Source organism: Sebastes fasciatus, chromosome 3 (assembly GCF_043250625.1).
Source record: "Sebastes fasciatus isolate fSebFas1 chromosome 3, fSebFas1.pri, whole genome shotgun sequence".
NCBI classification, from domain to species: domain Eukaryota; kingdom Metazoa; phylum Chordata; class Actinopteri; order Perciformes; family Sebastidae; genus Sebastes; species Sebastes fasciatus.
The window spans coordinates 30,664,783-30,682,048 of NC_133797.1; the positions used below are offsets into that span (position 1 = coordinate 30,664,783).

Sequence of the window (17,266 nt, forward strand, 5' to 3'; positions counted from 1 at the left end):
ATTCTCATTTTACAGCTAAACCGTGCACTACAAGATGATTCTGACAACATTTGAGGCGAGAAATAGGCATTAATGTAACATAATATTGATTCATATTTGATCAGCGCTGCTTAGTTTGACCATTTGTTCAAAGACAGCAGATGGATAGCAGACCTCAGATCAGCTCTTACTGCTTGTTTTCCTCCGGTCTGTGAAATAATGCAGATGCAGCACCGGAGGACACCGGAGGACAGAGAGGCACATGATTTTTTTCAGGTTACTCGTTTCATGTACTACTGTCACGATATAGCGACCGTTTTATAAAAATTACTTTTTTTTAATTATATTTACTCCAATCTCGCCTACTGCTGCTTTAAAACCAGGACGACAACACGTGTCATATTACGATATCCAAAATCTAAGACGATATCTAGTCTCATATCACGATATCAATATAATATTGATATATTGCCCAGCCTGAAAGCCTGAAAACAGAGCCATGAGGAGGTGCAGAAGTCTAGTTTTCTCTCAGAACACTTGAATTACAATATGCTGAAAGGTTATTATGGATTTTTTGCCCAATGACGCCAAAAAACATTCTGCCTACTGCAGCTTTAATCTCAATTTTATCGAAATCGCTAGATGGCCTACTGCAATTTTCAAATCGCAGGAGTCGCAATATTTCTTAAAGGTGAAATCGTTCAGCCCTAGTTCAGGTTTATTCTTTGTCTTTTGTGTTTGATTCTTACTTGATACTTCTGTATTCAGTGCTTGCTCTCAACTCCATTATCAAAAGAAATGTAACTTTTACAATAAATAAATAAATGTTCACTGTGATGGATTAGCTATTTGCAGCTTGTTTGTCTCTGAAAAGTTTATTTTCATATCATTCTCATCATGGACTTAAATGAACCAGCGGCTGCCTGCATAAGAGAAATGCATTAATCGATTCTATGCTTTGGAACACAGTTATCTGTAATGTAAAGTAAATCATTTGCAGTAAATTAGCTCAATCATACAAAACCACTGGTTTGTTTCTCTAGCTCATCTGTGTGCTCCTGGGAGCCACTACCTTTATTTGTTTTTGCTGTTATTTCTCTGGTTGTTATGGATGTTGTTGTTGTTGTTGTCGTTTATGATTTGTCTGCCTGCTAATGGAGCCATAGTGCTGACTGGAGGAGTTCTGCAAGTGATGAGCGTCTGGCAGCGCTGTAATGCATCTGAGATTTAATGCAGGGAGGATCTTTCTCTTTCAGATGACTCATTTAGACTCCTAGAAGCCCATCCATTTTTCATGACCACGATTTTAAACCTCCTCCCAACTGCTCCTTGCTGAGAAATGCTAGTTTGTATTAGTGCTTACATCTGTTTGGTTTAAGTGATGCATTAGGCTTATGTTAACCTGGAAAGCGAGTGTCTGAGTGACTGGAAGGTCTTCTTGGGAGCGATACAGCCGAAGGCCTGAATCCCTTCACCAATAACCACTGGACAAGAGGTAAATACAGTGGACGGGAAGGCCCGAACCAAAGAGACCCAGCTACTTCCCACGCTTCAATACATTTCCCATTACTATCAACACAAGTGCATCACTGAAGGAGTTCATCTAAGGGCCGCTAGATGCTGGCCAAGAAAACTCCTGCATAGAAGAAACAATGCCAACTTCTCACACGCTCTACAACACACTCATTTCCAGAGAAAGTTCAGGTCTGAATAGTTAAATTGCATTACAGAGACTTCAAGGAAAAGCGTCTGGAGAGAAATAGTTCCAGTACATAACTCTCCATAACTTGTCGTTATTATATTTCCGTTTGTGCACAGTTTAAACAAACAAAATACCATGGTTACTTTTTGAGCATAAGAGATGGTGGTACATTGGATACTTTGGATAGGGCTGTCATGATATCAGATTTTTTACTACACGGTTAAAAGAAACAATGCCAATTTCTCACACGCTCGACAACAACACATTGGTTTCCAGAGAAAGTTCAGGACTGAATAGTTAAAAAAAATAATTCACGATAACAATATTATCACGATAACTAAAGAAAATTTGAGAAAAATAAATAATGCTATCGTTCAAATTCATCTTTAACGTTGTTTTTAGTGTGTTTTGTCGTTTGTTTGGCAAATTAATTACACTAAATATACAAGTGTAGGGAGGTGGAGAGAGAGTCTGTAACCATAACTGTATATATAAAATGATTTCAGAGGCGATTATTTACACAATATCAAAAATATAATATAAATATATATATATATATATATATATATATAAACAGAGCTTTGGAGAAGGCTAGGCTGATTGTTCCCCCTGCTTCCCATCTTTATGTTGTGTACTAATGAACTGTTGGCTCCAGCTCCATACTTAACACAGAACCATGAGAGTAGTATAGATCCTCTAATAGCACAAACAGAATAAGCGTATTTCCCGATATGTCTAACTATTCCTGTAAGTACAATATGTTTTGGTATGTTTTCAGCCTATCACAGTCAGTCGCAGCAAACAACACATTTACATCGCTCTATTTTATTCCATGGCTTCATAATGAAGACAGCCCATCCAGAAATCTGAAGGATTATTTTTGTAAATACCTGCTCAAGACAAAAACAGGAGGTCTGCAGCGCCCACACTGAAACTCAGACTATGCACACACACACACACACACACACACACACACTGATCCTTTTCCTTCAGGATATTGATCCTAAAACTGCAGCTGAACCTGCATCACATGACTGTAACATGAGAAAATCACTGCAGTTTTTTCTACCTGCCTGATGCCAAAAACGAAATGTTCAAATTCTAATAAACAGAGACAGCTTCCTGTTGAAGAGGTTCTTAATATAAGTGGTGAGTTGTGTTTAAATGAAGAAAAAAACTAAACTGAAACTTTGACTTTTTGACAAACTGTAAAGGTGGACGAATCGGCGTGATGACGTTTTGTAGTCTCATTTAGCCACTTGTCAGCAACCGCCTTTTTAAGACACGTAAAAGCTTAAAAATTCATGAGTGGGATATTTACTGATGTTTTATATCGCAGAACAAAACGTTAAAATCTCTTCAGCTTGTGTTAACCACAGACCTTATTTCAGGCATCTAAATAAAAACCCATTCAAAGAACCCATTGACTTCCTGACGAGGGAACCAGAAGTGCTAAAATGCTAACTCATTTCCGGGTTTTAGGACTCATTCCTGCAGCACACTATAGACAGGCAAGAGTAAATATTGTTAATGTCTAAATTGGTAGTCTACAAATTATGTCTGCCTTGCTTGTAAAGAGTGAACAAAATACAGAGCAGGGACAGTAACGGATAGGCTCACAGATATGATTTAAATGTCAAGTCGTTTCAGAGCCTCTTTTATTGCTTAAGAAAGGTCAGGGCCATAAAGTACAAATCACGCATGCTCTCTCTCTCTCTCTCTCTCTCTCTCTCTCTCTCTCTATCTCTCTATCTCTCTCTCTCTGCTTCTCACAAAACCAAATCACACAGAGTCAAATCTAATAGCAAGTGGACCACACCCAAATATAGTGAGTAATGAAACCTAGACATTGGAAGGGAGGGAGGGAGGGAGGGAGAGACGCACTGTAGATGGGACGTATAACCTTGATACAGTCACATGATATGCCCAGAGTGTAAGACGACTGGAGGGAGAGAAAGTCAAGAAGACCACACCCTGTGTCCCATCTACACACCAACAGACACACAAATGGAAACATTTCATTTGTGACTTAGCTCATTTACCACTTCCTCCATCAGCCTTCAGTGTCTCTGCTATACTATCCTCTCTTCCTCCACAGACAGACAGACAGGCAGGCAGCAGCCCAACAGCAGCGCCACATTAACATATTGCTTGACGCTTTTGCTACATTAGACCATCGCATTCAACATCCTTTTTTCAACGCAAACTATGAAGACTCTTAGAAATGCAGAGTAAGCAACTGATTATGTCCGTAAATTCATCATTCACTTCCTGTAACTGACGGCAGGTTTATGAGGTGTTATATCTGAAAGCTGTGTCGGTAGAATGCAACGCCTGCAACCATAAACAGTATCCACTGCTTCTCTGTGATACAGGAGGGTTGGTATGATACCCACTGCCTTGGAAATGGCTGTCATGCTAATTTACGGCTTTCCCTTTTTTCCCTCTTTGAAGTGCTGCCCAAGTCCCTCGGGAACACATGACGTCAGTGTGCCGTTCCTGTTAATGAGATGAGGGAGCGGCCACTGGAAAATAAACTCCCATATTCCAGTCACACTGCCATCCCACTGCAGCTGCTATCAGTGCTGAGTGATATGGACTTCAGATTGTAGACAATGTGTAAAGAAGCCTTTAATTTACTGGATCACAGGAGCAGTTTTTCAAGCCATAGCATCTGGTAGATGTGCATGAAGGTTATGAGTTCAGAACAGTATAACACAAAGTACTCAGACACCCACTGAGCTGGAATTATAAGAACAAATAAAATTATGTAGTTACAAATTCATTGCCAAAAGACCCAAAATGACTATTTTTTATTATGTCTGGATATGCAGCCCAGTCACACAGCAGTTCGTGAAATTGTCATGAGATTGAATGTATTGATTTGTGTACATAGACACATGTTGCTTAAGCCTAACCAAGTCGATCATTTCCTAAACCTAACTAAGTAGTTTGTTGTCTAATCCTAACCAAGTCGATCTTTTCCTAAACCTAAGTTGTTTGATGACTAATACTAACCAAGTCGATCTTTTCCTAAACCTAACTAAGTAGTTTTATTTTGAAAAGACTGGAGTGGAAATTGACACATGCACCACGTGTTGTTGGACATTCGTAGGAAACGCATGAAAAATACGTTGTTGAAAGTCGTGCTGAGCGTCATGAAAAACAGGGAAATTCGTGTCTATGTACACAAATCAAATAGATTAGATTTCGTGACTATTTCACAAACTGCCGTGAGACTTTGTTGGGAGATGAGACCAAACTGAATTTACCAAAAATTCAGATGCCGTGAACAAAAGCAAATTGTCTATTTGTGTATAACTTATCTTGAAATCTGATTATTCTTCATCTCCACAGCCCTCAAATGTTGCATGCATTTGCAGTACACAAAGAAACACTGACCCACTGTTCATGCATTGCTGGCATTGCTAAAATGTTGGCAGAATGTATTTCCTTGTGACGGCTGATCTCACCCAGCGTCGGATGACAAGGGGTATTGAGGCAGAAATGGATTTCATCTCCAAGTTGAATGTATGATGAATAATGAAGCGTATGACCTAAAATTTGCAGCACAGAGTTATACCGGGAATGTTGAGTGACGCTGTCAGACTCAGAGAGAGAGAGAGAGAGAGAAATAACCGGGCAGACAATTAGACAGACAGACACACATAATGTAACACTGAGAGAGAGAGAGAGAGAGAGAGAGAGAGAGAGAGAGAGAGAGAGAGAGAGAGAGAGAGAGAGAGAGAGAGAGAGAGAGAGAGAGAGAGAGAGAGAGAGAGAGAGAGAGAGAGAGAGAGAGAAATGATTCAGATGAAATAAAACAGATGTGAGTTGAGCTAAAAATCTAATTTAATTAGCGGTCACACTTTTTACTTCCGCTTTGGGATAAAACCAAACATGATGACATGATAAAAGTAACACAAATCCCAGATTTAGATATATAATAAGAGTGTGTGGGTATATGGTTTTAAAAGGTAAACTGCACTCTTCTAATCCTCCAACTGCAGGAGTTAAAAATTGCATCACAGCATCTTCCTCAGCATGTGGCAAAAGCAGTCTGCAGTTTTGCAGGCATAATGTGTTTGTACCTGTTTGTCTGTGTGCAGCGCTGTGAGCCATACTATTCTCAACAACACAGCAGAAAGCTTTGATGTGTTTTCCTGTAAGGAAACCTTCACTTATTCAACTCAAACATAGTGAGAGAGAAGGAGAGAAGGATAGCAGCAAGGTTAAGAAGGAGCTGACAAGAGAGAGAGAACATTAACATGAAGGCTTTTGAGCTTCTGAGAAGCCCATTGATCACCGACCACGCCCTCCTCTCTCCCTCCCCCTCTTTCTGACGGGAAACACAGTTATAAGGCCATAATGAATAATTAACGTCTAAATGCCTCCCACCGCCCTCAGTCCAAAAACACCTGCCCTCTGTAGAGCGTGACTGGCAAAGGATGCATCTACATCCTTCCTTTCCTGAGGATGCATTCAATAATCTAGCTTGCATTCATTCATAATGTCCTGTAGCTGTGGCCAGTTAATGCAGTCATCTCTTTCAAGTCAGGCTTCCACTTAAACAAGAAAAGCACGACGATGGCGCTGATGACGAACTATGACTCATCATGTGATGCTATCTCTGCCCTTCAAACATGCATCAGGGTGAAATGGGGCAGTGGGGGAGACGGTGTCAGATGATTAGGCCACCCCAACTAGTCATGAGGTACCATGACGGGCCAAGAAGGACAGGCTAGGATACAGTGTCAGGACGCCCAAATATAGACATGCTGATGGTCTCTATGGATCCTGGATCCGCGACATTAATACCGATGCTTTTATTACCACCCTATCTTTATTAGACAGTATGGAAACCCATAGATAACATCATATGACTTGTTGCTTGTATATTGCATCAGAGGAGGTCAACAAAAGTGGCTCCGTGGTATTTGGAGGCCAAATATGGTCACTATCAAGTGGGATATGAATATTTCTGTGTCAATTCTTCATTCTTCAATTTCTGATGATGATGTTGCTAGTATATAGAGAGTGGGACGGTGTATCCTGCTCAATCATACCTAACTACAGTAAACAACAATGCAGTACCAAGCAGGTATTTCACAGGAAACAATGATTAAATCTTAATGGCTTTTGGTAACCATCAGCGGAGGTACTGGAGTGGTTGACATGAGGCCATTCACAGGTCTCTGTGTGTATGCACTTAAAACCAGACAAGTGCTCTAACAGCTCTGGTAAATACAGCTATGTAATGCTGTATGTGTGGGTATGTTTGGGTGTGTGTACATGTACATACATGCTGTATAACTGCACCCACAGAGACCCCAGTTGGTCAAACATTTCTATTGGACATCATGCACTGGAAGACAGCTATGGCTTCTATGTGAGTGGGTGTGGCTGTAGCTGTTCAGAGGTAATGTAATGAAGGCCATGGCTCCATTAGGACTCCCTTCCTGCAGAATCCCATCACACCACTCCCAGTGGAGAAAGGGAAATAGACAGATAGTGCAGGCAGACAGACACAGAGAGGCGGAAAGGAGAGAGATTGAAATGTCAAAGGCTGCAGTGAAATCTGACCTCCTGGCACATCAGGATCTTAGTGTAGGGACCGGTGGTGGGGAGGGTGAAAGGAGGGAGGGAGGGGGGTATTTTGGAGAGAAATAGGAATGATAGCCAAGAACTCAAGGAGAAAATTAGGGTGAAGAGTCAAACCCCCATTTTAAGGCAGTGAGAGGAAGTGAGGCTCTGGAGGAGGAAAGATGAATGGCAAGCTGAAAATAAAGTGGGGAATGTGTTTCAGGAAAAGCTGTGAAATGAAGGGAGAGAGGAAATATACGGATACAGTAAGTTCACTTGAAAAGGGATCTGCCCACAAAGCTGGGCATGAAAAAAGTAAAATTGTCTAGTCCTAAACACAAGTCATCTATATTCTGCAGGATTCAAGCGTATCTCTGAGAGCTTTTATCTAAAGGTGGCGAGCATGTTTCAACTGAAGCCTGGAGGTTCAAAGATATCAATTACTGATATCAGACTGCAGTGGACATAAAATCCAGTCCTGAATTGACCTGAGCTGCAAACTGAGCTCTTAGTCTTTAAGTATCCGCTATTCAACCACAGGAAAGTGGACTGGCACAAGCCGAGGGTTGACGAATTCTGACGCAGTCTTGTTATTGTTCAGATAGAGGAGAAAGTAGACTGCGGGAGGCAATAGCTCAGCGTCAGCCCAGAGCAGAGAGAGTAAAAGCCCAGTGACACAGGTTCAGTGAGCACACAGACTTGGACACAAAGCCACTTGGCTCGGAAGAAGCTATTTTTCTCCAGGACAATCACAAGAGAGACGGGCAGTATTTTTAGACCTGCAAGTAAGAACCTCACATCACATTGTCCCTTTGTCATTTTCCCTTTCTGCCTCACATGCTTGGATCTGTTATTGCTGTATTGAGCTCCATCTCAACATTAAGCTATAGCAGGTATATTCCATTTGAAGTTTCCCTTACCAACCAATTCATGTTTTTCCAACTCTATCACAGAGCCTCTGCCAGCTTACAGAAACATAATTTTCCACTTAACCTCAACTGGCATATAACCATACATACATAAGAGTTATTTGCAGAGATTGTGAGATATTCAGTGATGATACATCTGCACCAACACTTTACTACACAAAGGAGCTGAATGGAATTTAGTTTCTGGTTTTCAAAGTACTTAAAATGCCATTGGAAAAACTCAACAACAATGTGTCTTCCTAGAAACAACTCAGGGTCATTTAGAGACATTGCTGTGAACATTTTTCATTGTAACGTGTTTTCTGTCAAAGGTAGGAAAACGGAAAAACTATCAATAGCAATGTCTGTGGTTTATCCTAAGAAACTATGTTATTGTTTCTGAAAATACATTTCTGCTGACACTTTCTATTGCGTTCAACAAATAAAGCCAATATTTACAGGGCTAGATGCAACTACACACTAAGAAAATGGATAAACTGTTGGAGTACAACACCTACCATTACCTTAAAAAGCACATTAATGTACGCTATCAAAAAGTACCTTTAAAGCTCTGTTAAGCAATATTTTCACATAAACAATGAATGAAATGACTACATGAACCCACAGAGACTCTCACACAACTCTACAGCTCTTTAAAGCTCTCTAGCCTCTTAGCTCATTGCTGTGGTTTTACTGCACGCAAATTTACTTCAGTCTCACTGCTTTCATCAACCCAAATTCAAACAGCAACATGACATGTTTTCAGAGAGAAAAAAACACCCTATACCACCTTCACAGCACCAAACTGCAGACAGACAAAGTAGCAGCTAGCTTGTGAAGAAAGTCAAACATGAAGCATAGCAGCTAACAACAACACATATATTTTTGACAGGAGATCATGGAGGAGACCCAAATTAGAGCGTAAAGGAAAGTGAATATTAGACTTATAGTCTGAATAGATCTTTTGTCAGGACTTGGTGGGCGTGTACAGATTGTACTTGATTGGCATCTGTCTCATTCTGCTGTTGCCAGTGTTGCCAGATCAGATTGACAGCTTCCAGCCCAATCACAACTTAAAACCCGACCAATTCGATAAAAACAAGATCATAACCAAATCGTAACCTTGCTAGAAACCTGTGTAAAACCGTAAAACCATTACATGCGTAATAGAAACACATCATAAGCATAGAAAGCTTCATATCTGCATCAAATAACCTATAGATGTTAGATAAATAGGCTTGCGAGCGTGCAGTCAGACAACGAAAGTCCCATCTCAATGTCAATGATGACATCAAGGTAAGTAGGTCCTCCCTCTTTCCTAACGACGATTGAATACAACTCCTGTCAATCAAATATTTCTCTAATTAAATGATTCCATAATATGAGTCAGCGGACACAACAAAGATTACTAAAATTTGTATTTGACCATAAAATTACAGCTTGTTTGGTATTATTGTTTTCACAATATTTCCAAAACCCCGCGACAAATTTCATCTACTAGCCCAAAGCTATTTTTTTTTTCCCGCCCAACTTAATCGAAAGTAGCCCAATTGGGCGGAAACTAGCCCAATCTGGCAACACTGGCTGTTGCGCCTATTAAGGAGGAACGACTTACACCTCATTCTTATAGGAACACTGTACAATGGTACATTGAGTGTGACCTCACATAAGTCCCAGCTTCAGTCTGGTAGGTGTTTGGGCCTTTGAACTATGTTATAATCAAAAGACAATAATGAAAATCAGAGTGCTACCTCTGTCTTTTCTCTTCCGATGTCCAATTCTACCTGCAGTTAAGTCCTTACTAACGCAAAGTCCCACTCCTGGCCAAAGGAGGGTGTAGACAAAAGAGAACAAAACACTAATCAGTAGGAGTTACTGGTGCCGCGACATGGACATGATCATTCATCACTACTGCCACTTCTGATCGATCAATGGGGCCAAGTTGAATGCATTGCTGCTAGGGACTAAACATGGATCTCTGCAGTGATTCATTAATATTCTCCTGCACCACCCAGGCTCCTGCTACCTTAACAAATTTGCACCTTGAACTATCCAAAACTACTTCAACGTGGATCAAAAGGAACATATTTACTCTCATGTGTCTTTTACAGTACGGTACATCTGTGAAATGTATACGTTTGAGTACAAATATGAACCTCTTAAGAGTATATAGGGAAAATACTGCATTTTATGTGACCTGAGTGAAGTGACAAATTCAACAGTTAGCAGCACACATTCCAGTTTAGCTGCCAAAAGAAGTTTCCATTGAGGATGAGAAGAGCAAAATAAATAGGATGCCTTCAAGCAAGTTCTTTCAAGTGCAACTGTGCTTCCAATATCAAAAGCTGAAGAAGACAAGATCACAACCGAGGAGACGTGCTTATCCGAGTTCAGCTGATGTAATATAATGGTAGTATTTATTATTTCTATTTGTCTTATAACTTCTCTATGTTTATACATAATATGTAACATAACCCAACCCTGATGCATGTAGATACATATCTCAGTTAAGGTAACAGTTGTGTGCAAAGATTAGCTGACTTTTACCAGTTTAGCCTCCAAAAGTGTTCACATTTAACAGACTAAAATCAACTTTTTGGGGAGTTTCCTTTGTACTTTCATTTTAGAGCACGTCAAGATAAACAAACATTGAGCACAAGTTATAGTTCAGACATACGACTAATTTACTTACTGTTTTTATGAATAACACACCAACCAAAGAAAGACATAACGACACACAAACACCTGTTTACTCAATGCTGAAAACACAAAAAACTCCTGATTGCATCCAAGTACATGAGCTCAATGGCCCCACCCTAAAAGAAGACACTAAAGTGTGTGTCTACGTGCGTGTGTACTTGTGTGTATATGTGGCACTACAGTCCATTACTGAAATCACATTAGCCTGAGAGAGTGCACCGAGACAGGAAACAACCATCTACCATCTCCTGACTCACTCTCGCTGAATACACAAACACTCACATTACAGGATCGCATCTAGATGCTAACACTTAACATTCACTTCCTTGTTTATGCTATACATTTATAAAAACAGACTCAAGGATGTAAATTAAATAGTTCTTAGCAAGAAATGTATGCGATGAAGTTGTTTTGTAGAAGAGAGGAGGAAGAGACTGCATAGTAATATCTCAATTTCAGTCCACACAAGGACAGAAAGACTTATTGGCAATAATAGCAAACCAGCCCAACCCGAGAGTGGCCTGAGAAAGCACATACTGGGCACACACACACACACACACACACATACACACACACACACACACACACACACACACACACACACACACACACACTTTACCCAGCAATACAATATGCTGAAAGAGAACCACGCAAAGGCTGGCCTACGCTGCAAGGGCCCTGGATTGGCCAGATTATTTTTAATTATTTAAATGTACTTCAGAGAAAAAGAGAACAACCTTGACTCCTATTGGCCCCATAAGAGACATCTTAAAAAATTATGATTCGCCACTGCTACTGGACAGAATAGCGACAATATGTCTGAAAGAAAATATGATCGCGGAGCACAAAAACGCTAGGCTGGAAGAACACGGTGACCAAGATCTACTAAAGAACATCCCTAAATTGCTAGATATTTCAAGGTTTAAAGTCTCAATGTGTGTGTGTGTATGCTCTCCAAGTGTGTACCTGTGTGCCGTGTAATATTCCCAGCACACATTTACACATGGCATGATGAGAAGGGGGCCCCACACAAAGAGTAGGGGCCCCTGACCATCTGCCACTGAGTGCGTGTGTGTCAAGTCAGGTCAAGTCAATTTTATTTGAATAGCCCAAAATCACAAATTTGCCTCAGGGGGCTTTACAATCTGTACAGGATACGACACCCTCTGTCCTTTACAGTGCAAACCTCTCATTGGATAAGGAACCCCCCGTCGTGTGTAGAGAGTAACAACCTAATGAAAATACAACATAAACAATCCATATGACATGTGAACGTATGAGAGAAGGTGGATCCAGGAGGATGTCAAGCAGCTTCCCGGCGTCACCTAATAGATGGAGCCAGAGCAACACGACCTCCTCTACACGCCAAACAGATAGAGACAGAGCAACACGACCTCCTCTCCACGCCCAAACAGATAGAGCCAGAGCAACACGACCTCCTCTCCACGCCCAAACAGATAGAGCCAGAGCAACACGACCTCCTCTCCACGCCCAACAGATAGAGCCAGAGCAACACGACCTCCTCTCCACGCCCAACAGATAGAGCCAGAGGAACACGACCTCCTCTCTCTCTCAGATAGAGCCAGTGTGACTATGTGAGCTTGTGTGTGTTTCAGACAGATGGCTATTAAACTACCAATGTTTGACACAGTCTGCTCGCTAAAATCCACAAGAGCCCCAGAACTAGATAAAGTACTTGCAGTATTTCGTATAGAAGGATAAATGGAAACTCTTCAGAAGTCACAATCCTTGACAAATCCTTGTTTTAGTGTTATACGATACCAGTAACACTGTGGAAACACTTGTATAACTGTCTGTAAGTGGCAGTTTCTATTTTAATGTATGTATTGTTGTTTGTGTTGTATGTTTTTTAATGGACTTCGAGTCTGTCAATAAAAATGTATTGAATTCACAATGAGAGATGCTGCACCCTCTGACCAGTAAAGCACCACAACAATGTAAACAGTATACCTCCAGTGGTGTAGGCCTATATATGTGTGAAGTTGTAAACATACCTCACTGCAGCCTAGTAATGCAAGCCTGGCCATATATGTGGGTATTATTATCACACTCCCCCTGACTCTAAAGTCTCAAAACAGATGGCATTTTCTCCTATAGTACCTAATTTTGTACACAATTCATGCAACATCTGGGGGAGAATCTGTCACATCACCAGCCGCAGATGCATGCAGAAGCAACCGGCAACGCCTTTGACTTGCACCACATCATGTTGTGCTGCTGGTTGCACGGCTGACTGACTGGATCAGGCAGTGCAGAAGAAGCTGCGGACAGACAGACAGACAGACACCCACCTGCCGTATACGGTTCTGGTGCAGCGGTGCTGGATGTCCACCCTCCGGGGAGGCCATTTTCAAGTCCCCTTCGGAGCCGCCGCCCCTGGAGAGACTTCCTTCAGGGCTGCTTGACATCCTGGCTGCTGCTGCTGGAGGTCCTTCTGCCGGTGCAAGGTGGATCTCTGTGCGGGCCTCAGACTCCACAAGGCTCGGCAGGGCCCGGGATCATTCTGCGGCGTCACACACACAGTCTGTTAAATAAAAACAATATATAACACAGTGATTCTTCCAGAGAGTCAAAACAAAACGCTCCCTCCGTTCAGGGATGCTCCTCTGCTGCTGTAGAGCTGCGTGCGTGTGTGTGTGTATGTGACGTGAACGCGCCTCAGATGCGCTTCCCCGAAACTCCGCAGGATCAATGCTGCTTTCACGGACGGTGGGAAACGTCGTAAACGCACCTTGATTATTTATTTATTTATTTAAAAAGGATCCCTCCACACATTATTACATTACATTGCTTATTGTCATTGTAATCATAGCAACCAAATAGATTATTGTCACTGTAATCATAGCAACCAAATAGATTATTGTCACTTTAATCATAGCAACCAAATACAATATTTCTATATTACAGTGCAAAATCGGAGAAAATGTTAATAAGTATAAAATGTATTGACATCTTTCCACAATTTATTAATTTAAAAAAGATCCCCATTAGCTGATACCAATGGCACCAGCTAGTCTTCCTGGGGTCCGAAATCAAGTACATTAATTTATCACATACATACTATACATATACAACATCATATTTGTGTTACACTGATAACATTCAAATTTTCAAACATATATAAATTTCACATTCATACACAATCTTCCACAACCATTTAGCCCTCAAGGCCCATCATCAGGAAAAAGAACAAAAGAAAAAACATACATGACCAACACGGGACTATCGATCAGCTGCTTAAGTAATGTATCACTGCGATTAGCATGATCAATTAGATAAACTGTAATCTTTTATGTCACTGCAGTTGCTGAAATATTTTCAGGGGGGTGATGAGCAATAGTGAAAGTGTTTTTTTGGGGTTTTTTTATGATTTGTTGATAGTATGTGACTAATTAGAGTAAAAGCGTGTCTATTTTTATTTACTTTTTGTCTGCGTTTTAGTCGTTATTTTTAAACATACGCCACTTAATTACACTGCCACATCACATTTAATTACCTTCTACTACCATTGAGAAAAACAACTCCACTTGATCCCTATAATAAAAAAAAACAGACCTATAATAAAACACCTGTCATCTTCATGTCTCTGACATCTTTCTGTGACTACACCATATCTTACCAGTGGTACCTGAATGCACCATGAAGCAGCAGTGCGCTCCTGTTTTGCTTTTTGCGTCCCCCACCTCACCCCATCCCGTCGGTGCTCCTGCAGCATTAAGTTAACAGTGTGTGGTCCGTGATTAAAATGAAAAACTGTAAGATTGCTGACACAAATATGAAATGATCGAAGCCCAGGCACATTGGGTCGGGCTTACATAATGTAAGCTAGTATTCTTCTTACACCCCCACCTTGGCCTGTGTGTCCTCACTGAGCTACACATTTAATGGGGGTTGACAGACAGGGCAAAATCAATACAATGTCTTGGGAGACATTTAAAAAAAACAGGCAGGACTCGAGTGGAGGAGGGCGAGGTGGAAAAGGAAGGGTAAAAATCATGTGAAACAAACAAAAAAAACGTGTCAATGTTTAGAGACTTCAGAGTGAGGTTGACAGTAGACTCACATTGTTCCAAGTCAGATATTATTTTAATGTATCTTATCTTTAAATGGCAGAGTAAAAGATGAAAATGTGGGAATAAGGGTTGATCAGACCTGCTGCAAATGTTAACTGTGAACAACTTATTTTGCATTTATTTGTTTATTCAAAAAGCACCTGTATTAAAGAGTCACAGTATTTTCAACCTTGTAGGAGCTATTTATTTGTTAGTATTTGGTTGTTTGTTTACTGTATTTAAAGGTCCCATATTATAAAAAAGTGAGATTTAATTTTTTTTATTATAAAGCAGGATAAAGTTCTATATAAATACTGTGAAAGTATCGAAACACTCAATCCACAGGGAAATACACACAGCCCGTATTCAGAAACTCTGCATTTGAAACAAGCTGTCAGGATTTCTGCCCATTCGTGATGTCACGAATATACAATATTTAGACCCTTGACACAATTTTAAACGTAAACATTCTAAATGTGTCCCAGTTTATTCCTGGTTTGCAGTGTATGTGAATGTCATCAGCTGACAGGAAATACACATGGACCCAAGCTGTTGCCTAGCAACGCAATTCTGTTGTAAATTCCGTCAAAATGCGCTAAAACGGAGCGTTTCAGACAGAGGGTAAATACAGGCATATTCAACCTGACAGTATGAGGAAAATACAAGTATGAACCTGTAAATGAGCATAATATGGGACCTTTAAGCTTGATTTTGATAGTGTTTAACTACTTTCTTGATTGGTATATTTAATTTTTTGCGTAATTAGTATTTTGTTTTCTTTTGTTCCATAAAACCGTGAACACTTGTGGTTATATAGGTAGGTAGGCAGGCAGGTAGGACCATCATGCACCTCGGTGGGCTTATGTTTTTTTTTTTACCAGAACAAGTTGGCTTGCTTGCTTTTTGGAAAAATAAACCATCAGAAACACATACATTTTGTATGGACAATGGACTATTTTGTCTGCATAAACCACATACCCATAGTGCGTCAGTGGCCCTATGATTTAAGTTTGATTTTTGCGACAAATGGCCACTACATACCTGGACTTATTTTCCCATGTTTTGTGTTTAAGTGACTCATGGGAACAATTTTTGAAATTGGTCCAGTATTGAGGGAGAATGCTGCAACAGGCAGCTGCAAGCTGCAAGGGCAAGTGAGCAGCGTCAATGTAACGTTAAGTCCACTAAAAGTGCTTGTTTCTGCCACTGACAGGCTCAGATTGTTATTATAAGTGTCTGATAACATTATGGAAAGGACACTATAGAGAAATAAAACATTTTTCTTACCTTTCGCTTGATCTGGTCTGTTTGTTATTGTGTCTAAGTCCCGCTCAAGGGGAAGTCTCGTTGTGAAATCTGAATATCTGTATACTCTGGCTCAAATAAATATGGCATTTCATCTTAAAGACCTCATCCACATTGTCAAAATCATCTAAATATTCAGCCATGACATTGAATATCTTTTAGATAACACTAAGCTATGCTTTCTGTACTCCAACACAACAAACTCTGCCTGGCTGGCACTCGCATTTCCACCATGGATGTATTCCACTATTCCACCGTTATCTTCCGGCAACACGTCACCTCGCCAGATTTCAGAACAAGACTTCTTCTCGAGTGAGACTCTTTCCGTAATGTCAGACACGTATAATAACAATCAGAGCCTGTCATGGCAGAAACAAGCAATTTTAGTTGAGGTAAATGACGGTGCCAGCTTTCCCCAATAGCACCATATTGCAGCCTGTGAGCAGCTGCCGTTCACAGCGCTTTCCCTCAATACTGGACCAATTTCAGAAATCATTGTCCTTATTAGTCACATAGACACAAAAACATGGTTAAATAGGGTCCAGGTTGAAAAATACCAAAGTTACCCTTTAAAGAGACTAACTTTGGATGGATGTTCATCTGCCTTAAGGCCCGGTTATTAAGTAAATCTCGATTCATGACTGCAAATTCCAACATGAAGAAACTTTTGGCATTGTTTCTCTTAAAAATGTAGTGACCACGGAAGAAGATTTCCTAGAAATACACACAAACACACACATACTCGTAATGATTAGGCTGTTATGGCTACAGAAATAGATAGATAAAGGCAATTTCATAGTGGTTGGCTACATCAGCAATGACTACTTTGGGCCTTCTGCTTTTGGACATGAACTGTAATAGGACTGACCAATTTGTGTCAGTGAGTATACAAAATCAAATAAACAAATATTTCAATATTTGGTTATCTGACTTAATGAACATGTGACCAAATCACTGAGTAAAGTACAGAGCGCTTTGAAATGTAGAAAATAGCAACAGAAAACAATAACTTTGGT

The 17,266-nt window shown here is 40.5% G+C and overlaps 1 protein-coding gene across 1 annotated transcript in view; it reads right to left on the bottom strand.

Annotated features, from left to right (window-relative positions):
• ank2a (ankyrin 2a, neuronal) overlaps positions 1-13,581 on the bottom strand; it is a 90,944-nt gene extending 77,363 nt beyond the window's left edge. Inside the window, exon 1 of the mRNA XM_074630187.1 lies at positions 13,185-13,581. Coding sequence (XP_074486288.1) covers positions 13,185-13,301 — 117 coding nt within the window. The 5' untranslated portion in view covers positions 13,302-13,581. The remainder of the gene's footprint in view (positions 1-13,184) is intronic.
• Between the last annotated feature and the right edge of the window lie 3,685 nt (positions 13,582-17,266).